Consider the following 21,059-nt stretch of genomic DNA (forward strand, 5'->3'; position numbering starts at 1 on the left):
GCTGTGTTCAAGGGGCCATCAAACCCTGCTCCTTTAAGGAAAGGGGCTTTTCATCCTGGGTCATTGAGAGACGCATTAGAGAGTCAGGCAGCATCTGGACTTCACACAGAAGCATGCTTGTTGATGCACTGGTGGCTTTTTATTGCATTTGAAGCCAGAAACACGTGCTCAGGTGCATGAGTCTTTCGTTGGAGGGACATGATGAAAGGCATCTTAGTTCAGGTTCGCCGAGGAGCTGATCCTGAAGCAAGGATTCAAATGTAGTTTCTTTGGGGTGTGATCCCAGGAAGCGCCAGGAGGGGGGTGCAAGAGGGAGACAGGGATGGCAAGGCAGCCAATAAGACCTGTGCGCTACCAGATCAGTTGGCACTGTGGGCATGTGGAGCTCAGTCACCCTGAGGGACCCTGGGAGATGGTGTAGAACACACGCCACAGAGTTGGTGAGGGAGCTGGGCTCTCCTTCCACCAACTCCTGTCAGCCACTGGGGAGGGCTGCTCCCAGGGCACTAACTTTGGGGGCCGAGAAAACCCACAGGCACAGAAGTATGGGTGCAGGCGTTCAGACCTCCAGCATGGAAATACTTGGCAATGGTAAAGGACCGTGAGGATCGAAGAGGGGCACCAGCACCAGCTGCCCCAGCCTATGTCTCCAGTGTCCTTGTGTCTGAGTTACTGAAAATGTTCTAGCTCAGAAATTGTGATCCTAGGTCAGGTTTCAAAAAGCAGAACCAAATGTCACTGCGTAGTTCCTTGTGGAGGAGCTACTTAATTGATGAGTCCAACCAGTGTTTATGGAGCTGTGCTGATAAGGGGAGATTTCTCAGGTTTATCAATGATCTCAATGATTGTAATGTATACCATAATATACATGTGTTTGCACACTCTCTTGCACACACATGCACACAGACATGCACATGAGCATTCATGTACTTACTGTGTCACATCCTAGGAAACAAATTACTTCAAACTACAATCTTTTTTTTTTTTTAAGATTTTATTTATTTGAGAGAGAGTGAGAGCAAGAGAGAACACAAGTAGGGGTAGGGCAGAGGCAGAGGGAGAAGCAGACCCCCCACTGAGCAGGGAGCCCAGCTGTGATGCGGGGCTCCATCCCAGGACCCTGGGATCATGACCTGAGCTGAAGGCAGATGCCTAACCATCTGAGCCACCCAGGCTCCCGCAAACTACAATCTTTACAAAAACTTCTATGTTGCCTCTAGGCATCTGTTTTTCTACTAACAGTCCCCCATTTCTTTTTGTTTGTTTGTTTGTTTTTTACTTACACCAGTTGAGAAACTGCTCCTTCCCTGTGTAGATGCTCATAAGGGCACTGATTAAATGTGCTTAAATGGATTATTGCATCTGCCTAAACAAAAGTATCTGGCAAGACAGTGACACTTTATTCAAGAAAATTGATGGTGTTGTAAATTATATGCTATTACTTTTTTTGTTATGAATAATAGAAAGAATACTAAATATTACCTTTCTTATCTATTTAGAGCATTAAAAAATCTTGTTCTGAATTCATTTGAGGTTTTGACTTCAAGAAAGAAATATGCTTTTGTTGTTCTTTCTAAAAGATGAATGGAGGACGCACTCCATTGCACACTTTTGAAATATTTATAATTTAAAAGCTTAAGAGAGAATGATGGAAACCATTAGCTGGAGCCCAGAATATACTAGGAATTTGGATCAGGGTGTATATTATATTTAACATCACAACCACTGAAGATTTTATCTCTTTCCCATTAAGTCTTTTTATTGTGTGGACTCTATGTTCAGTTCATATTTTAAAAGGCCGGGTCATCTTTTTGGAAAGAAAGTTTATTTTTATATTATATTTAATCTATCATCAAAAATGGATTGGGGCCCTTTCTGTGTCACGCATGGTTCTGGGCACTAAGGAGACAGCAGAGAAAGTCAGATGTGGTTCTGCTCTCACAGACAGGACATTTTGGCATGGGGAGGAAGGAAAAGCACAAACAAGCAGATAACTAAATAAGAACATTGGAGAGACGATACTAGGAAGGGAGCCAATAAGGTGATGTGTAAGAATGGCCAGGGGTCTACTTTGGATTGGATGGCCAAGCAAAGACCCCATAAATGAGGTGACGTGTGATCTCAATGGCAAGATGGGCTAGTCATGTGCAGAGCTGAGGGAAGAGCATTTCAGGCAGAGGAACTGCAAGTGCAAAGGCCGTGGGGCAGGAATGGACTTAACCTGTTCAAGGAGGAGAAATAAAAGGGACTGTGGATGGACAATGGAGGGAGACAGGAACCAAGAAAACACCATTTCCTGGCTGCCTCACCTCAACCTCAAGCCGAGCTCACTGTGTGAAATGTGGGGTGCCTGCAATGGGCACTTTGGGGTCTAGCTGGGCTAGTTGTCCCTGGTCCCCCAGAACCCTGCTTGCCCTTTTCTTACCTGCTTCTCTCCACTTTCCTTGCTTGGTTCTGTTTTCCCCAGGGAGCTGCAGAATGGGGTCATTTTCTAGCTTTCCCCTCTCCCTGAGGTCTCCGGAAAGAAGCACTTTAATTTTATAAAAAGTATTTCTTGTCTGTAAACATGGGGGCTCAGAGCAGGCCTCCCTGTAGCATCGATGACAAGAGGAACACCAGAGCTCTGACAAGCCCCAAGGTACCTAAGTGCCAGTGCTGTAGGTGGCTGGTCCGAACTGTTGCACCAGAGAGTCCCAGCCTCCTCTTCCCTGACTCAGCCTCAAGCCCAGGGCTGAGAGTCTCCCGAGGCTGCCAACCCCCCTACAGAAGCTGAATCCCAGCTGCATCCCTCCCATTCACCAAGCATTTGAGTCAGTGAGCAGTAACTGCTGTCATGTGAGCTGCCCTGGGTGCTGGTCCCCCAGATCCCCTGACCCTTGCTGTTCTGGTTCACGCCTACTTCCCCAGGCTTCTCACGCCAAGCACATGCAAGTCTGGCTTAGGGACTCCTGTGGTCATAGGAATGTGCTCAGTCTACACGCCTAGCATGTTGGGAGCACTGTGGCGTTCATGCTCCTGGAGCAGCCCTCAACCAGGATGGACAGGACCTGGAGCATAAATACCCCAGCTCTCTCTCCCCTCCATTGGGATAACTCTGAGGTGTTCTACACTCTCCCCACTGAGTCCCAGAGACCCCCAAAGAAACCCACTCACCCATACGCCCCGAATCAGTCTCCCTCCATCCCTGTCTTACTTCCCTGCTCCCTGTATATAGATGCTCCTTTCCAATAAACGACTTGACCTCGTTTCAGACTCAGCTTTTGGGAGGACCCAACCTAAGACAGCTGCTTGCTTGGCATGTGCCCAGCAACAACCCCCACTCCTCAGGTGGCAGTCCCGACTTTGTATTGAGGAGTTGCTCCTCCTACACTGGAGACAGCGTTGATCAGACTGTGAAAACATCCTGCCTTCCTCTGGCTGTGGGGTGGGCAAGTGTCTCAAACCAGATCCACTGTTGGAATTGGAAATCTGAGCCCAATAGAACTGAGGCTGGAAATGCTGGAGCTGGCCGCTGATGGGGGATTTCTGATGCGTTCCCCACTCGTTCCCTCTGTCTCTCTCTCCCTAGGGTTCCTCCTATCTCTATCCCTTTTCTAGGCTCCTTTAGGCTGGTTCTTCAGACTTCCCTTGAGTTCTGAGAGCTACTCCACATGCTTTCGACATGCCGCTTATTTATTTCCATTAGTTAGAGTTGGTTTCTGTTGCTTACAACCCCAAAGATCCCAAAGCAGACCCTACGCAGGGTCCTGGCTGCAGGTGATTTATTAGAGCCGTGATCACAGGAGCACAGAGTGCTATTAGGAAGCACCTGTCTTTTAGCTAAAAGCCTGCCTCCCCACACTCCGGGGCTGGGGCTGGACCCTGCGCCCCTGTCCCCACTTTGCCAGTGTCTCCCTGGGAGTGGAAGAGCGAAAGGCTGGAGGAGGGGAAAGGGACCTGCTCCTTCTTGTTTGTCCTCATCCCCCCAGGCAGCAGCCGTTGGCAGCTGCTGTAGCCAGTTCTCAACTTTTCCAAAATTTGCAGAGCCAGCCTCATCACAGTCTCCCCAGAGATGCCTGCACCGAGCAGTTGACACCCCTCTTCAGAGGTCTGGGCCTTACAGGCCGTCCACCTGCACACACACACCAGCTCTGGGCATGCAGGGGAGTCGGGTGGGTGGTGCCCCCTCCCAGGGACCCCACCATGGTCCCAGAGAGCTGCCTTCCCCTTCACAGTGAGCCCCTGACTTGCATGTGTTAGACGGCTTGGTCCGTGTTCTTTAGTGGTCTCTTTTGCCTTTCTGATTAAGTAGATAATTCTTCATACTCACTTTATGGTGCTTATGTCACTCTTTCCTGTTAACATCATGGATGGGATTCCTGTCTTCTGACTGGTGCAGGAGAGGGTGTGAGGCAGGGAAGGGAGGCACCAACACGGGCTGCATTAATCCACCAGCCACTGCCGCGGGCATCTGGGGCTCTGTCCCACTGGGAACCCCGGAAGAGACCGGGTAGAAAATCTTCAAATTGTCTCAACAGGAGGTAAGGAAGCTGGGATATCTGTGCACCAGCTCCCATCCTTCCTCAGATAAGGGCCCAGCCCTGGGGCCTTGAATCCCTGACACTTCTGCCTGTTGCACAGTATGTCTGGTGCTTCTCTGCAGTCAGAGAACACCCCCAGCAGAGAGACCATCCTCGGCATGTGTGGAAGCTGTCTATAGGTGACCTCCGGGCCAGGCCAAGGAGATAGATTGGTAAGCGTTTTCTACAAAGGGCGAGATTATAGGCCTCAGTTATAACTACTCAACCCTGCTGCTTTTGCATGAAAACATGCTAAAATGCAGAACGAAAGCCAACAGGCATGACAGTTTGCAATACAAGTGTGTTTATAAAAGCAGGCAGAAGGCTGGATTGGGTTCCTGCACTGTAGTTTGCTGATCCCTGATGTAGGGCACGCTCCAACAGGGTCTATTATAAAATGAATTTACATATCAGAAGACACTTCCAACCTGGCATCCCTACTTGTTTCTTCCTTCCCCTTTCATGTTGGGAAGTTCCATTTAGGTCTCTCCTTGACTTCAAGCTTATGAGAAAAGATCTCCAAGCAGCCATTATAATCTAGTTTTCCTGAAATTTTTGTACCATAGATTTGTAGTTGGGGTGTTGTTGGTGAACAAAGTCATCTCAAAACTCATGACATTTGGCACATTGATGATAAAGGACGTCATTCAGGTACATCATTAGTACCAATGCTTGACTTCGATTTCTCATGCTTGGATGAAAGCAAACAAATGCCACAAAAAAGCCACACTAACTTATGTTTTATTCAAACAGACAGGGCTTTTGAGTTAAGATGTATGTTCTTCCATGAGATACATGCCCGGTCAATAACTCTGCTGTGCTAGTACCCTCACCAGGAGCTTCCTAGCTGGCTTATTTGTCACCCGTGGTTAGTCAGCAGCTCCAGAGAAAAAACAAAGCAAGTTGCAGCCTCTGCCTTCTGTCCAGCTTGGAGAAGCCAATGGGGGATCCTCTTGGGTGCAAAGGGACGTCTTTGAAGGCACTGTGAGGTGGGTCACCCACACTAGGATGGTGAGGGCAGGTTGGTCTGAACCCTCCATGGTGGAAATCAGTGTCAGTTAACATCCAACCAAAGGAATTCACAGACTCATTTGGCTGTTGGGGCATCTTAAACTCGTGGACTGAGATTTCCAATCACCCCCACCTTACCCCAAACCATGTAGGGCTGAACATGAAGAATTTAGTAATACAAAGTCTTCATCTCTTTGGGTCAAGTGCATTTCTCACCCTCATTTCATTCTATCCCCAGGTTCAAAACAGTGAGACTCTTCTAAGAGAAAAATGAAGCTGGCAGGCTAGCTTGGAGAATTTGCTTCAGGTTAAACTTTGATTCCTGGTCCCTTATGAATCCACAAGCAAATTCAACTGGAGTTTTTTGAGCCCAAGGAAAGGGTCTCTTGACAACTAAATACATAAGAGACTAGTGGAAAAACTCAAGAACTACTTATTTTGCAATGCAAAGAGGGGATCTTTTCCCCTAGAGATCCAGGTATTGGTATCCCTTGTGCTGGTTTATCTCCTCTCCTTGGTGTTAATGTCTTTGGGAAGCCAAATAAGGCTCAGGAGGCTGTGGGTGGGCATGGAATCTGACCATTGGCATGTGGGTGGTGTTGACTGGGGGTGGCTTCTCATGCACTGGGCTCTGTCCTCAATGGACTTCAGCTCTTCGGAGACTGGAATTCCCCTTTATATCAAGCTGTTGTTTCCTTACCCTTAACACCTCCAGATCCCTCTGCCAACTCTTGTTCCCCTGATCTCCATTATCCTAAGCTCCCACATGCTGAGTGTTGGACCCTCTCCCCACCTTTTCTGTTGACTCATTCCTTCTTTGGAGACAGAGAACCATCCAGCTGGTTGCAGCCAAATCATCTTCCTTGGTCCAGGACACATTGTGTGCTGATGTTATTTCAAACTCTCAGAGTTTTTAGAACCCCTTATTCTCTCTCACAACCATTGTCTTTAATCTGGGCATTTTGATTTTTAGAAATTTCTATCTAATTTAGAAACTTCTCTGGCTATGAGAGCACCAATTCCCCAATTAAACATTTCCCTCTCTAAATCTAAAATGCTGAGCTGTGTTTCCCAAAGGCATTGATCACATGAAAATCACTCTTACTAATTTATAAGTGATAATTAACAATGACAGTACAGTAATAACACTATAAGAATGATCAGTTTTAATTTAATCTTTTGGAAGTCAATTTTTGAGCTTAAATATAGAAAAGCAGTGTCTCAGTTTGTCACAGCCTCAGACTTTGGACCTTATACCTTCACTGTCTGTTTTTGGTCATAGCCTCTCTTAAGATTTTACTAATTGGGTTTGATAAGTATTAGATCATAGGACAAAATTAAACATTGTTTTTACAATGAACCATGGTAAATTCAATACATTAGTATTTATTAATAACTATTAAGATTGCTAGAATAGCTTGTGGTCCCATGGGTGACAGCTAGTTTGTAATACTATTCATGGTATTACCCATGAAGAGAGGTGGCCATGTAAATCAGTACTTAATATATTTTAAGAGAATGTTAAGCTCTCTGCGATGCTCATCAAGTATTCCATTAGATGTCCTACATTTTCCAGCTACCATGCGTTTAGGAAGGGTCACTGACCAGTACTGGCCAATGCAGAGTAGCTCAAATGACATGTGTGTCTCCTTCAGGCTGAATATAAGGAGTGGATGAGAGTCTTCTGTGGGTTCTCTTCTGTGTGGTGACTTAGCAATCTTGTGTTATGATTACAAACCACAAGACTGAAGATAAAAGCAGCCTGAATCCCTGAGTCTGTGGCCTCGGGGAGTCTCCTGAACCCTCAGAGGAATTCATGTGAATGGTAAGTAAACCTTTGCTGTGTTAAGCCACTGAAATTTGGGGGCTCTTTGTTACTACAGCATAACTCAGTCTAGCTTGATGAATACATTCTAGAAGAGCCTTTCTAAAAGATTTTTGACCATGACCAACAGTAAGAAATGTTTATCTTGTGAGCCGATACACACACATGCACACACACACACACACATTCTCGTTTTCTATACACACACACACACAGAACAAATATTTCAAGAAACAATACTCACTAATATGCATGATCTATTCTATTCCAGTTTCATTTCTATTCTATTCTGTTTTATTCTATTCCAAAATGTTAGTCTTTTTTTTTACAACTTGTTAATGGCATATAACTTGAGTTTGAAAAATGCTGCTGTAGATCATAATTTGTATGTGATTTATCTGCTAATTATAAATCTCTCAGGCAAATTTATGAAAGCAGACTTTTCAGATCTCTCTTTGGCAACTTTTTATTATCTGCTCTTAGAATAGATGAAAGTGTTTTTATGTAATATATATCACATCCCACATAGTTTCTGGAAGGTAATGTTTTATTGTTGAGTCTCCTAATTTACAACATGTCTTTTTAAATTTACTTATAAAATGTTGTCACAGGGAGTAACAATGTTAACTTGATTAATTCATTTATTTTCATTTTTTAAAATAAATGATTATAAATAACTGTCTCTTGCATTAGGATCAGGTATATCGTAAAAACTTCACTAGCTAGACATACTTTTGTGTTAATACTGGTGCAAAAAATGAAATAGAGACCAAATGTTTTTATATAGCACTATATATATTTTTATATACTGTAAACTCATATCAAAACTTGCCATTTCTATTAAGAAGCTGATAAGTTACTCTCTAATTTCATAAATTATACCACAGCTGTGAAAATATGGACAACTATTTTATATTTTTGCTGCTATATAAGACATTTAATGTTTATACAGAAAGCTGCAAAATTACAGAGGTGATGCAATGGTAATCAATGAACATTTTCACCTGAATTTCCACCGGCCTTTTTCTTCAGCCAGAATCATCTTGATATTCTCTGAATATTCTTTAAGAGATGAATATGGTGTCGGTTTCTTCAATAAATACACATACACACATTTTAGGTATATGTGTGTACATACATTTACACAAGTGTATATATATATACATACATACACACATGTATATAGTCTACATATGTATATATATTTCTGTGTGCACCTATACACATATGCACACATAATGTCCTTTGGTTTATTTTCAGACTGTTAATATGAAATGAATTTTTGATGGTTTCCATTATTTTTTTCTTTAAATCTAAACTGGTTTAAAAAGACCTTTGCAACAGGTAATAAACTTCTTTTAAAAATCATAAATATTATTACATTTTAAAGCATTATATAGAGAAGGTCATACGGTGTTAGAGAAGACAGAAATTCATGCCAATATGGGGGGGAGAAAAGAAAGAAAATGGGTTTTCCAGAGTTTTCTCTTAAAGTCGCCACCTTCAAGGAATGGAACTTAGTGCCCTTGTGTTGCTGGCTTTAAGGAAAGGAACTCTGAGCTTAGCTACACGCTCCCATGGGAAGGGAGAAATGCAGCCGGAAGTGGTCGATCAGTCTTGGGAATCAAATCAAACCAATAAAGGGGCAAATCCTTGGGGAGAAAAACAAAGTGATGACGGGTCCAATAAAAAGCTTTTCCATTTGGTAATGAAATGGTGCTGTGTCTTTTGGGGTTGACGGGGGAAGGAGTGTGTCACCTTTGGGTTGCTTGTTAAACATCTTCACAGATTGCTTAGTTGTCAAGATGGTGACTGTGTGCTTTCCCTAAGGAGGTCTTCTCTTGCTTCCTTCAGCCTCACGTTGCTGGAGGATGGGTCAGCATTTCCCCCCTTTGGCAGAAGAAACTCCACACAAATGGAGGGTCCACATCTTCAAACACACCCCCTTCACTCTTTACACACCTCTTCCAGAATGGAGGCCATTTCCCCAACACATCAAAGAATCACAACCATATATTTTAGAAATCAAAGCCCAAGTATATGTGTGCCCAAAATACTCATCTCGCTTCTCACTTATATCGGATTCAGAAGCTCCAAAGTGATTTAGGAAGAGGAACGTTCCTGTGTTCTAAGCCACTGAGCTATTCTTTCCTAGACATGTTGCCAGACTTGCCTCACCTTCTTTTCTTTTGGTTAGCTATGTGAGAAACCCCAGAAAATTGGGGCTGGGATGAATTCTATACAAACTGAGTTAATTTGGGCTTCTCTAGCAGATCCTACCATAACAGAACAGCAGCTGGTGAAAAGGACAGCCATGCTACTTAGGTTTCATATGGATCACGCTGGCTGAGTAGGACAAGTTACGCTGTTGGTGTCAGTGGTACGATTTCCAATGCTCATGCTTTTTGACTCTTTCTTCCCCAGCCAGTGATTAGGGCTGTCATGGATGGCGTCTTTTGCATCACACCACCTTCATCTACGTCACTGAAAAATCTTGCTAAGTTCAAAACATTTTCCCCCAAAGGACTTACAGCATCTGTTGTGCTTTAGAGACTCAGAGCTCACCTTCTGTTATCTTTCTCTTTTTATGTAACAGGTCTTCAATTGAGACCATGAATAAACATTCTTGGAGTCACTGAGTGTGACTTTTAAATGCCTTCTCTTCTCAGATATGAACAAAATGGAGGAGGAAGCTGTCCCAGTTTTGTTTGCTGGCTATCACCTATTTGAATGACACAAATAAAGAACTTTAGAGTCACAAATAGGACATAGGTTTTGATGGGAACACTGTATTTGGGGCATGGAAGTAAAAAGATTGCGTCCATTGTGATGAAAAGAATCATTGACAGTGAGCGAAGCTTCAGATCAAGAAGTTGGAATAGCTTATGTGAGGGTGACAGTAATTGCTAGGTTCCTGACAGAGTGTGGCCCGAGGACAGAGGCAGAGATGGGGGACGGAGGGAGGCGGTCGAGGCCCGGCTGCCACGCTAGTTCTTGTGTAGGATGCTTTTCAGGCTTCTCTCCACGGCTTCGTCCAGCTCCTCTTCCAGCTCCTCCTTCTTGGACATGGCCAACTTGGACTGGTAATCCCTTACAACCTGGTCGATGTAAGGAGCGCTCTGCGTGCCATGCAGCATCAGTGTCCACTCCTTCAGCACCCCCTTCTGGGGTGAGCTCCCGACAAACCCCAGCTCCAGGGTCCAGGTTCCTCGGGCATCTTCCCCCCAAGTGTGGGTGGTCATGAAAGGCCACTTGTCAAAGCCCACCTTGGAGTCGTCATCCCTTGGACGCCGGCTCAGCAAAATGGACTTGGTGCCCATTGGGGAAGTCATGTTGATGTTCAGGTCTCCTCTCCTGGTGGCATTGACTGTGATGACAGCTTGGACGTGTTCAAGGTAGCGGACGAAATTTTCTTTCCCCTCACACGCATCAGTGGTGAGGCTCAGCACCAGCTTGCCGGTGGATGGTATTTTCCTAAGGGCAAAGTGATGAGGAGATATAGTAAGGGACATGCACACTATACTTAGGGTTTGGAGTTAGCTTCGGGTACCAGGAAGAGCAGGGGCTTTGGGTTAATCAGACACATTGGCAGTGTGAGCCTGAGCACCTTAACAATGCCCCTTACCTATACCTTCTGTGTGGAAGGGAAATGTAGCGGATGCTGCTCAAGCCCTTCTCACTTCTTCCACGCCCCTTCCGAGTTCACCTGCAGCTGCAGCTCCCGTGTATTCTGACTGCTTCCCACCTCAGGTATCGGTATCTCTGGGCTGTTTCTCCTGGAGCTTTCCCCCACACCATGGGAGCCTGCTCAGCCAATGTGCAGGGCAGCCCCCCCAAAGTGTCAGGGATTGAACCCTTCGGGGACCACCCCCTACCAGTGATTTGGATAGAAAGTGATAGATGAATATACCCTGGTATCCCTGTTCCTCAGTGGGACAACTCAGTGTCCCCAGTGGGATTGAGCCTGTCACCCACGGTGGCAACTTGCTCATCAATGCACTCCTGACTGGCTCTTTTCCTTCTCCCTGTCTCACATCTCCAGTCCTCGCTGGCTTTTCCTGGGATCATCTTTCAAAAAACTATCAGCACCCAAGTCTTACTTCTGGGTCTACTTTTGGGACAACCCAGGCTGAGACAGGAGCTCATAATGCCTTTCTTTGGAAGTGCTAAGTATCTTGATAAATAGAAGTTGTTGTTATCGTGATTGTTGTTACCATCATAGAAAAAGCTGAAATGGGGTCAATTAATCCTAGTGAAGGAGCATCCCTTGAAAGATCAGGGGAATTTGGAAGCCTCTTTGGTCACAGAGTTGGAGCCCCACGGAGGGTCAGCCTAAACATTCTTCAGCTGACTTTCCACACAACCACTCTCCTTCCTGGATATGGCCTCCCTTGAAGGCAAGACGCTCAAAAGTTCTTGCATCAGAAACATCATAGAGTAAACTACATTAAACTGCACAGTGTAATGGAAAGACTCCAGACTTTGCCACAAATAAACCTATTTGGGTTAGAATTCTCCTCTATGCTTATTGGTCAGGAGAGCTTGGGCAAATTATTTAAATACTTTGAAGTCTCACTGTCATTGTGGATGGGTTTTGTGAGATTAAATCAGACCACGTGTGAAAACATGGAGCACAGTGCCCGGATCATGGTACTAGCTCCCCTTCTGTGGGCTTTTCCCTATGTGAATATTTTCCCTTGACACGATATTTTATTTTGGAGCATAAAAAGGTGGATGTTTTAAAACACACATCTTGTAGAGCCCATCTACGAAAAGATGACCACACACCCAGCTTGGAGCCAAGCCTTGGTACTGCATGACCCTTGGCACCAAAGCCACAAACCTGGGGGGGCTTGTTGAAGCTTTACCTGTAGCTCATTGGTAAAGTCAATACTCTCCTGAGGAACTTTCAAAATATATGCTTTAATAGTTTCATGGAGTGCTGCTATTATATGCACTCTGCATAGATGCTGATGCTGAATGATGTGTGAGATACCCACTGGCTGTGGAGATCTGGTGGTGGTAGTGGAGGTGGGGTACCACGCTCTGGGGAAGTCATCCAGTTTAGTGGGGAGCAAGCATGAGGCCAGGTCTGGAAGTCAGAGTATGCAAGGTTGCTAACTAGATCTCTCAAAAAAAGATGCTATTTACTCACAACAGGGTCAGAAACGTTAACAGGTGAGCTGATACATGACCAACAATCATTTGGGCTCTAGCCCATAGGTATAGAGCTATGTGGGTAGAATGAAGGTCCAGTTATTGGCAAAGCATTTGGAACTATCTGAGCTCCTTTTCCTTGCCTGTACAATGGAGATATTAATCTTCCTACACTTAAGAATTGCTCTGCAGATAAAATATAGATACACACTCATATACATCATATATTCACAAATATCTAGACCAGAGTTAGCCAACAGAACTTTCTGCAATGATGGAAATGTTCTATATCTGCACTGTCCAATACTGTAGTTACTGGCCCCATGTGGCTATGGGGCATTTGAAACGTGACAAGTGTGAGGAACTGAATTTTTAATTAAATTTAATTTTAATAATTAATTTAAATTTAATTTTATTAAATAGCCATCTGCGGCTAGTTGCTTCTCTACTGGATAGCACAGATCTAAATATTTGCCTATGTTCAGTTTGAACCTGATGCCACCATGCCCACTCATTAGAAAATTTTCCAGGCTTCTGTTGTAAGCACATTCCGTTTTTGTCATGGCTCACAGGCTCTAGGAAAAGCAGCGGGGAAAACTGTGGATCCTGTTCTGCAGGTTTTCTGGCCACTTTGCTGGAGGCTTCTGGAACGTCCAGACCTCAGGTATGAGTGAAATGCCACATTTTACTGCTGAGATTCTACACAGACAGGCAGGCAGGTCCAGAATGGAGGCTTTCCTTTTAGAGGGGAGCCTCAGGGATTCTGGAACTCTCCAAGAAGCACAGCTGGAGGGAACAGAGGAAGATGGCAGGGCCCACAGCAGGAAGAGACCCTGGCTCCGAGTCCTGTGTTGAGTTTGAGCCCCTTTCCTATCATTCAGGCCAGGCCACCTTGAGAAATTCAAGAAGCAAACTCACAAGCCAACAACTAAAGACTGTTACCCTGAGTAATAGTCACTCTAGGTATTACAAAGCATCGCTAGTCATTTGTCAAATGCAATACTCCCTATTATCACAAGGATTCAAAACACAAACTGGATTCTAAAAAAAAAAAAAAAATAATAATATTTTTTTTCTCCATTTGCACCCAGGGCATTTATGTACTGGAGTTCACCAAGTGACAGTCCCTTTACAAGTCAATTCACGGAATCTCTGGCAGAAAACTGACATTGCTTCCCCTGGGGAAAACTGGAAATATTTCTTCGATTGGCTAAGAACAAGAGATGGGACGGCCACTGTAGCTGGGAATCAGATCCACAGCCCACATGCAATGGGGGTTCCCATAAATGAACAAGGGCCGAGATGATCTCTTAGGATAGAAGGAGAAAAATCTGTTTTGGGCCAAACCGGAGATGACCTTCATGCCCACCATGGCTACGGGGGGAGGGGGGGGCTTCAGTAGATGCAGTCTCTCACCCAGATTCCCTCAACAGCTGCTTTGAGCTTCGACTACTGACTCTTGGCTGCCCCCTTCCCTGCAGAAGAGAGGAACTAGAGCCTAGGCTGTTTGTTGTGTGGCCTAAGGGATGAGGGAGTGTGTTTGTGAGAGGGCTGGAGGCAGGGATGAAGGAGGCTGAGATGGGACTGGCATTTTGTCTTCATCTTGGAAAGCGGAAGACAGATTGGAGTGGGCACAGACATACCACTTTGTGTTAGGAGTCAAAAACTGTCTCAGTAGCCTTGGGGTTGGGGTGTGTGCAGGGGCTGGAGGCCATTCCAAGGGGAGTCTGGCTTGTTTAGTGCCGTGGAGGTGTCATCTGCTTGTAAAACTCGGCCATTGCTGTCCTGCCGTGTGAACTGCCCACTGAATGCAGCGGGAGTAGCCCCTGAGAGAGGAGTGGATTCTTCCTGGAATGTTAAGTCACTTAGAAATGAAATTAAAAGGCTGGGGTGAATTCCAGAGGAGGCAAGCTTGGAAGAGAAAGGACGCCATTCCTCCTCTCAGGGAGGTTTCTCGGCAGGCATCATGGCGTTGGGAGAGCAGAGGAACAGTATCCGCCAGGTGTTTCTTACTACTTCTTTTTTTTTTGCTCGCTTGTATTCCCGATTTTTCTACAGTGACCCTATTATGCTTTTATAAGAAAAGCAATACAATCCATCCTTATTTTAAAGGAAAAGCAAATCCTTATTTGCTCAGGAAAGTCAATTGTAAGGTTGAAATAGGGGCGCCTGGGTGGTTCAGTTCGTTAAGCGTCTGACTCTTGATTTTCGCTCAGGTCAGGATCTCAGGGTCATGAGATGGAACCCTGTGTCAGGCTCCACGCTGGGAGTGGAGTCTGCTTGAGATTCTCTCTCTCCCTCTCCCTCCGCCCCTCCCACCCCCCCTGGCATGTGTGCGCATGTGCCCTAGGGCTCTCTCTCTCTCAAAAAAAAAAAAAAAGGTTGAAATAGGAGACGGTTGTTTGTGGCACCAAAAGAGACTCTGCTTAGATCCTCAGTCATACAGACCACGTTCCAGAACACATTTGCTACAAAAAGTTAGGTACCCATCAAGAGTTGTGAGCTACTCTCTGAACTTTCAGAGAATATGTACAGAAGCCTCATGTTCAAGTCCTATAAAAGACAAACTTGGGGACCTGAGGATGGCTTATATATTCATTGCACATTGTTGCAAATAAGTGGTCAGTTGCCTGGTGTCTAGCATTAGGCCCTGCTTCCCAGGGGACACCTGTGCAATGCTATCTGTGTTCTGAAGCCTCAACTGTATGATAAAAATAATTAGTTATGATGCGACAGTTGTTTTATTAGAATAATAACAATAGTGCTACTAATGGCCACCCTTGAGGGTCTAAGACGTCAGCTCTGTGGCCGTCACAGAAGAACACTTAACAGGTGGGCTCCGCGATGGTTTCTCTTTCCCAGGTAACAGCGGCAGGTGGGCATTAACTCACACAAGATAAACCGCGGCTCGGCCGTGACCCGTCTACGGTCCCATAGCTGGTTTGGCGCTGGGCACACCCTCTTCTCTCTCTGCCATGCTGCGTCTGGCATCCCCATCAGGCTTTAACATCTACTTCCAAATTCACTTAAAATTCACAGTTTGCCACAGCCTCAGCGGCGCGGAGTGAACAACGCTCTTGGGTGCAGGGGAGGGTGGGCACGGTCTGTGCCCAACAGCGCACTCCGTGCTTCAGCACTCGGGGACACGCGGCTGCCCCCGGCCCATGAGCAGGCCTGGCTTCACTCTGCTCACTGCACACGGCTGATTCTGTGTAGACACTCACTGCCAGTTGTATTTTTCCTTCGTATTTTTGTTGAGCACCCTTCACTGACTCTGCTGATAAAGTCGCTTTAGAAAATTGCTTTTCAAATTGGCTGCCTCTCTGCGAAGATTATTGCCGAGGAAACCTATAAACCTGACAGTTGGCATGCACCCCGCTCGGGGGCTGTTTCTGTGCAGCCCCGCACGTCCCAGCAAGTGGCTGTTGATGCCCCTGTCCCGGCCCCTCAGGAGTGTGATTCACGGTGACAAGGGCCTCCTCTGCCCAGCGGCCTTGGGCACTGCCCTAAGGACTACGCTGTACCAGCCTCTGAGTTCTGCAACAAGCCCATCTGCCCTAGGGCTCACTCACTTGCATCCGAGAACGAAATTCAGGTGTGGGGCGGGTGAGGGTGCAGAGGGTGCCTAGGGGACACAGAGTCCTTCCAACAAGGCTGCCCTCTGTCCCCAGTCCCCCTGGCTGGTCTGCTGGTCCTAACTGACACCACTTAGCTATCTTCCTTGTACCCAGGTGCTGTTGGCTGAACATTCACTCATTCAGAAAATATCTCCCATGTGACTACTGGGTGCCAGGCGCTCTTCTAGGCATTGAGGATACAGCAGTGAACAAGACACACTAGGTTCCTGTCCCCATGGAGGGCCCAATTCTGGTCCGTGCTCAAATAGCTTTCCAGTTTCCTTTCATTGAAAGTCAGGCTGCTGATACTGGATAAAATTCCTAGCTAGTTGTGAGCTGCTGGGCCTTGAGTACCTTAACTGTAACATGATAGCCTTCTTGTCTCTGGCTCCAAATTCGACATTTATGGGGATGACGACAGAATGTTACATGTATACAGAAACTGAGAAACTGTCTTTTGTCACAGCTGATGTTCTCCGCCTTGCTCTCCTCCCTCCCCCTACCTCACAAATGCACAGAGCTTGAGGATCATGAAGGATCCATCCTTGTCTGCAGCGGCCTCAGAAGAGAAGGTCCTCTATCAACATTTACCTTGACTAAGCTGACTGTTCCCCTAAACGCTGCAACTGTTAACACCTTTCTGTTAATTGTGGAGGAAGCTGCAACTGTTAACACCTTTCTGTTAATTGTGGAGGGAGCTGGTATGCAGCTAACTGTGGATAATGTTCCCGTGGCACGGCTCATGAGCGATGTGTGGGCCCCTGCCTGAGCTTCTGGAGAGGAGCAAACACCATACGCCTTTCCCTCTTGCCAAGTCCTTTTCTGTAAATCTTTCCCTCTTTGCAGCAAGGGAAGGAGGTCCCAGGCCCAGGGCTTTGGTGGACGTTGGAGTTGCTGGTTCTGTGAACTAGAACCATTTACTCTATCTTCCTGAGCTTCCTGTTCTCTCACCTGTGGATGAGAGTAGCAACACCAAACTCCTGTGGGAGAAAAGTGTTGCCTGACCAGGCGACCGTCGGAGAGCAGCGCTTAGTAGGTGGCAGCACCATGCCTGCACGCTCCCAGGGCCACCTGAGGGAGCTCTCAGGGCTGCTGGAGCATCCTGCTGTCTGTGTGGGGGGAGTGAGCAGTGGACCCACGCGCAGGGGGTGCTGGGGGAGGCACAGGCTAAGCAGAATGGCCCCAACTCTCCTTCAGGCTCGACTTCTGGGCACCCTTTCACAGAGTTTTATTCAATTTACACTTCCCATTCCGTTTGCATTATTTAGCATCCTTCCTGGGACAGTGTAACGACCAGATGGGCATCAGAGCTGAGCCGTCCAAGATGGCAGCCACCAGCCACATGTGGCTATTGGAACTTAAACTAAAGTTAGGTCAAATGAGCCACATTTCTAGTGCTCCCTAGCCACGAGTTATTGTACTGGACACCCAGATACAGAACATTTCCACCGTGGTACCAAGTCTTCCGGGCCTTCCAAATCATGCAAAGAATTGTTTTGAACTCTAATGAGGGCAGTACAGTGGTCAATGCCCATTGAATATTGACTTTGGATTTAGCCTTCCCTTTCCCATTTGGACGGAGATTCCCAGTCTTATCTCTGTTTGGCCACCCTGTTTGTAGACTCTGGCAGTGACAGGCTCTCCAGGACAGCAGTTATGGAGTTTGTGGGGGGGGAGTGGGTCCACCTGCTAGGTGGGGTTTCAGGGTCCCCAGGGAAGGTCTTACTGGAGGAAGTGCCTTCTGATATGTGCTGAGCCTCACTTCCTCTCCAGTGGGGGATCACTGAGATATACTGAGAAGCCCCTCAAGCGGTGGTGTGCTGACATCAGAATGCCTGGGTTCAAATCCCAGTTTGGCTGCTCAATAGCTAGGTCTTCTTTGGTGTGTCCTTAACCTCTCTGAGCCTCTCCTCATTTGTAATGACACTGTCCAGCTGTCTGATGTAGCGCCTAATGTAGGGCCTGAGGGCACAGTAGGAGCTCCCTAAGGCCAATGTCATCCAATGAAACAAACTGGGGTTTACAGAAGGGCTTTGTTTCAAGTCCTGGTCGGACCTTTGTAACCTTGAGCACATTTCTTTTGCTTTCTGCATCTCGGCTTCCTCCCCTGTTTCGAGGTAACAATGATCGTACATACCCTCTGGACTTACAAGGATGAAATACAGATAGTTTATGTAAAAGGCCTCACGCCAGCTACCTAGGAGGCACTTCTCCCTGAGACCCAACATGGGACCACTTTGCTATTCACACTGCAAAATATTCATACCCTGCCTGTGTGAGGTAAGGCGCACCCTCAACAAGTGGGCTGGCTAGGAAGCTTAGGCAGATGTAAAGCACATGGCACATAGTAGGTGCCCAATAAAAACTAATTGTTTCATTTGCCCAGATGTATACATCAAAACTCAAGTAATACATTTAAGGTCTGTGCATTTCATCATATGTAAACAATATCTCAATTGAAAATAATGATAAGAATTGTTATTTCCATCTTACTGATGAATCAATGAAGAGAGAAATGCAATAAAAAGGGGTCCTCATTGTCCAATCCTCTTGCCATGATGGGAAGTTAAAAGGGAAGTAGAAGCAGGTGACCAGCATGGTGGTTTCTGTGTAAACTCTTCACTCAAATCCCTCCAGATGGCTATCCATCTCACTCAGCATCAAATCAAGTCCCTATGTTGCCTCACAAGTAGAACGAATAAGTAAATCATGTTATAGTCACACAACAGGACATTATTTAGCAACGAGAATAAATGAACTACAAGTACACACTAAACATGGTCGAAGCATTCTGAGCTAAAGAATCTAGATATAAAGGAGAAGATAGTGTCTGATTCCATTTATATTAAGTACAAAATGGGCAAAATAATCTATGGAGTTTTAAGGTTACTCTTGGGGAGACGATGATGGAAGGGGACACAAGGGGCCTCTGGGATATTGGTTATGGTCATGGCCTGTTTACTGATCTGGGACCTGGTTACACTGGTTGACTTGTGCACTCAAAAATAATGGTGTAAGCCATCGAAATAGTAAAGGATCATACCTAAAACCAGGGGTTCTGAGGCTCCTAATGGTGTTCTACATACTTGGAGCTCCCTGGCGTTGTGCCACTCTACAGCTCTGTGTGGAAGCTGGTTGTCCCTGACTCAAATCCAGTGCATCTCAAGCTGACAGAGAGGGAATTTGATATTGTTGCCCAGGCCATGGCACCCTCTCTGGGATATTTTCCACATGCACTTACTCAGGGTCCTGCACGGAGCCTCCCACACAGTGGAATCTCTCAGGCACGGTTTTCCAGTCTTTAGCCATTTTCACCATGGCGCCCGCATCAAGGACCCCGTAGCCAAAGAGGTGATTAAACTCCAGGCCAACCCCATTCCTCCGCCACTGATGGACCTCGTCGTGAAGCTGATTCCGTTTGGAGGTGAGCACAGTCAGATGCTGCATGTCTCTCCAGGTCAGACCCAGGCTGGATACCGGAGGCAGAGAGATGCAAGAGCAGGATATGGGGGGAGGGCACACGGTGGGAGAGAGAGGGAGAGAGACACATGACTAAGATAGACCATAGACCCCTTGTAGGATTTTGGAACATCTATGAACCCCCAAGTCAAGGGAGGATTTCCATGCACCATTTAGAGCCATTATACATATAAATTTAAAAGTCTTGCCTTTCTTACGTAAATAAATTTACTTCAAATGCACATTCTAACACACACTAGAATGGCTGAAATGAAAAAGACCGACAATCCTAAGTGTTGGCAGAGACGTGAAACAACTGGAACTCACACATTTTGCAGACAGGAGTGTAAATTACTGAAAACATTTTGGAAAACTGTTTGGCTGTATATTCTCATGCTGTCCAAGTATCTAAGCTATGGCTTAGAAGTTCCATTCCTAGGTATGCATCCAACAAAAATGTGTGTATATATCCACCTGACATGTGTATTGGAATGTTCATAGGCCCAAACTACAAAGCCCCCAAATGCCCATCCCCAATAAAATGAATAAACCAATGGAGATGTATTTGCAGGATGTGAAATACTGTCCTAGGATAAGAACAAATGAATTATAGCTACTCTGAATAATACAGATGGATCTTGCAAATAGAACGTAAACCTAAAGAAGCCAAACCCGGTAGAGAACATACTGTATTATTCCATTTGTTTAAAGTATAAAAACAGGCCCAAGTAATCTGTGCTGTTAACAGTCAGGTTAGTGGTTAGTCTTGGGGTGGGGGATTGGATGGTGATGCAAGAGGGCTTCTGGGTGCTGGCAGTGCTCTGTTTCTTGATTTGGGTGTTGGCTACATGGATGTGTTCCGTTTGTGAAAATGAGGCTGTCATTTCTTCAATGGCAGAGACTGTATGTTCAGCATATTTGTATCCCCAGTGCCCAGGACAACAGCCCTTGGAACACTGTCCAGTGAATAAACAAATCTGTTTACAGGAGCTACTGTCTTGGGAAATCAGTGTCTAGTATTACTCGTTGTCTGCGTTTTTCAAAGTGCAAGTCAGACCCATTTGTGGGCCAGGAAATCAACTTACTGCATAGATTATCTACCTGGGCTGCACATTAAAATCTTCTGGTGAGGACATTTAAAATCCCATTGCTTAGGCCACCTCTTAGATCAATTAAGGTCAGAATATCTGGAAATGGGACCCAGGCTTTGGAAACTGTGAACACAGTAGTAGACAGACAGCTAAGCTTGAGAACCAGTGATTTAATGAATGGGACTATCATTAAAAAAATGAACAGAATAGAACAGAAAAGAGTACCAGTGTGGATTGCATGTAATATAGGAAACTATTTTTCATGAAACGGTGTGTGTGTGTGTGTGTGTGTGTGTGTGTGTGTGTGTGGTGTTGGGTTGCAACGCAAAATTTATTTTAA

General features: G+C 45.8%; 1 protein-coding gene across 1 annotated transcript in view; it reads right to left on the bottom strand.

The window, feature by feature from the left end:
• Positions 1–7,931: 7,931 nt before the first annotated feature.
• Positions 7,932–21,059, bottom strand: part of PCSK2 (proprotein convertase subtilisin/kexin type 2) — a 274,278-nt gene continuing 261,150 nt past the window's right edge. The window contains exons 11-12 of the mRNA XM_027623782.2: positions 19,411–19,638; positions 7,932–10,869 (exon numbers count right to left, since the gene is read on the bottom strand). Coding sequence (XP_027479583.1) covers positions 10,383–10,869; positions 19,411–19,638 — 715 coding nt within the window. The 3' untranslated portion in view covers positions 7,932–10,382. The remainder of the gene's footprint in view (positions 10,870–19,410; positions 19,639–21,059) is intronic.

The sequence above is a fragment of the Zalophus californianus genome, chromosome 8 (genome assembly GCF_009762305.2).
Source record: "Zalophus californianus isolate mZalCal1 chromosome 8, mZalCal1.pri.v2, whole genome shotgun sequence".
NCBI classification, from domain to species: Eukaryota; Metazoa; Chordata; class Mammalia; order Carnivora; family Otariidae; genus Zalophus; species Zalophus californianus.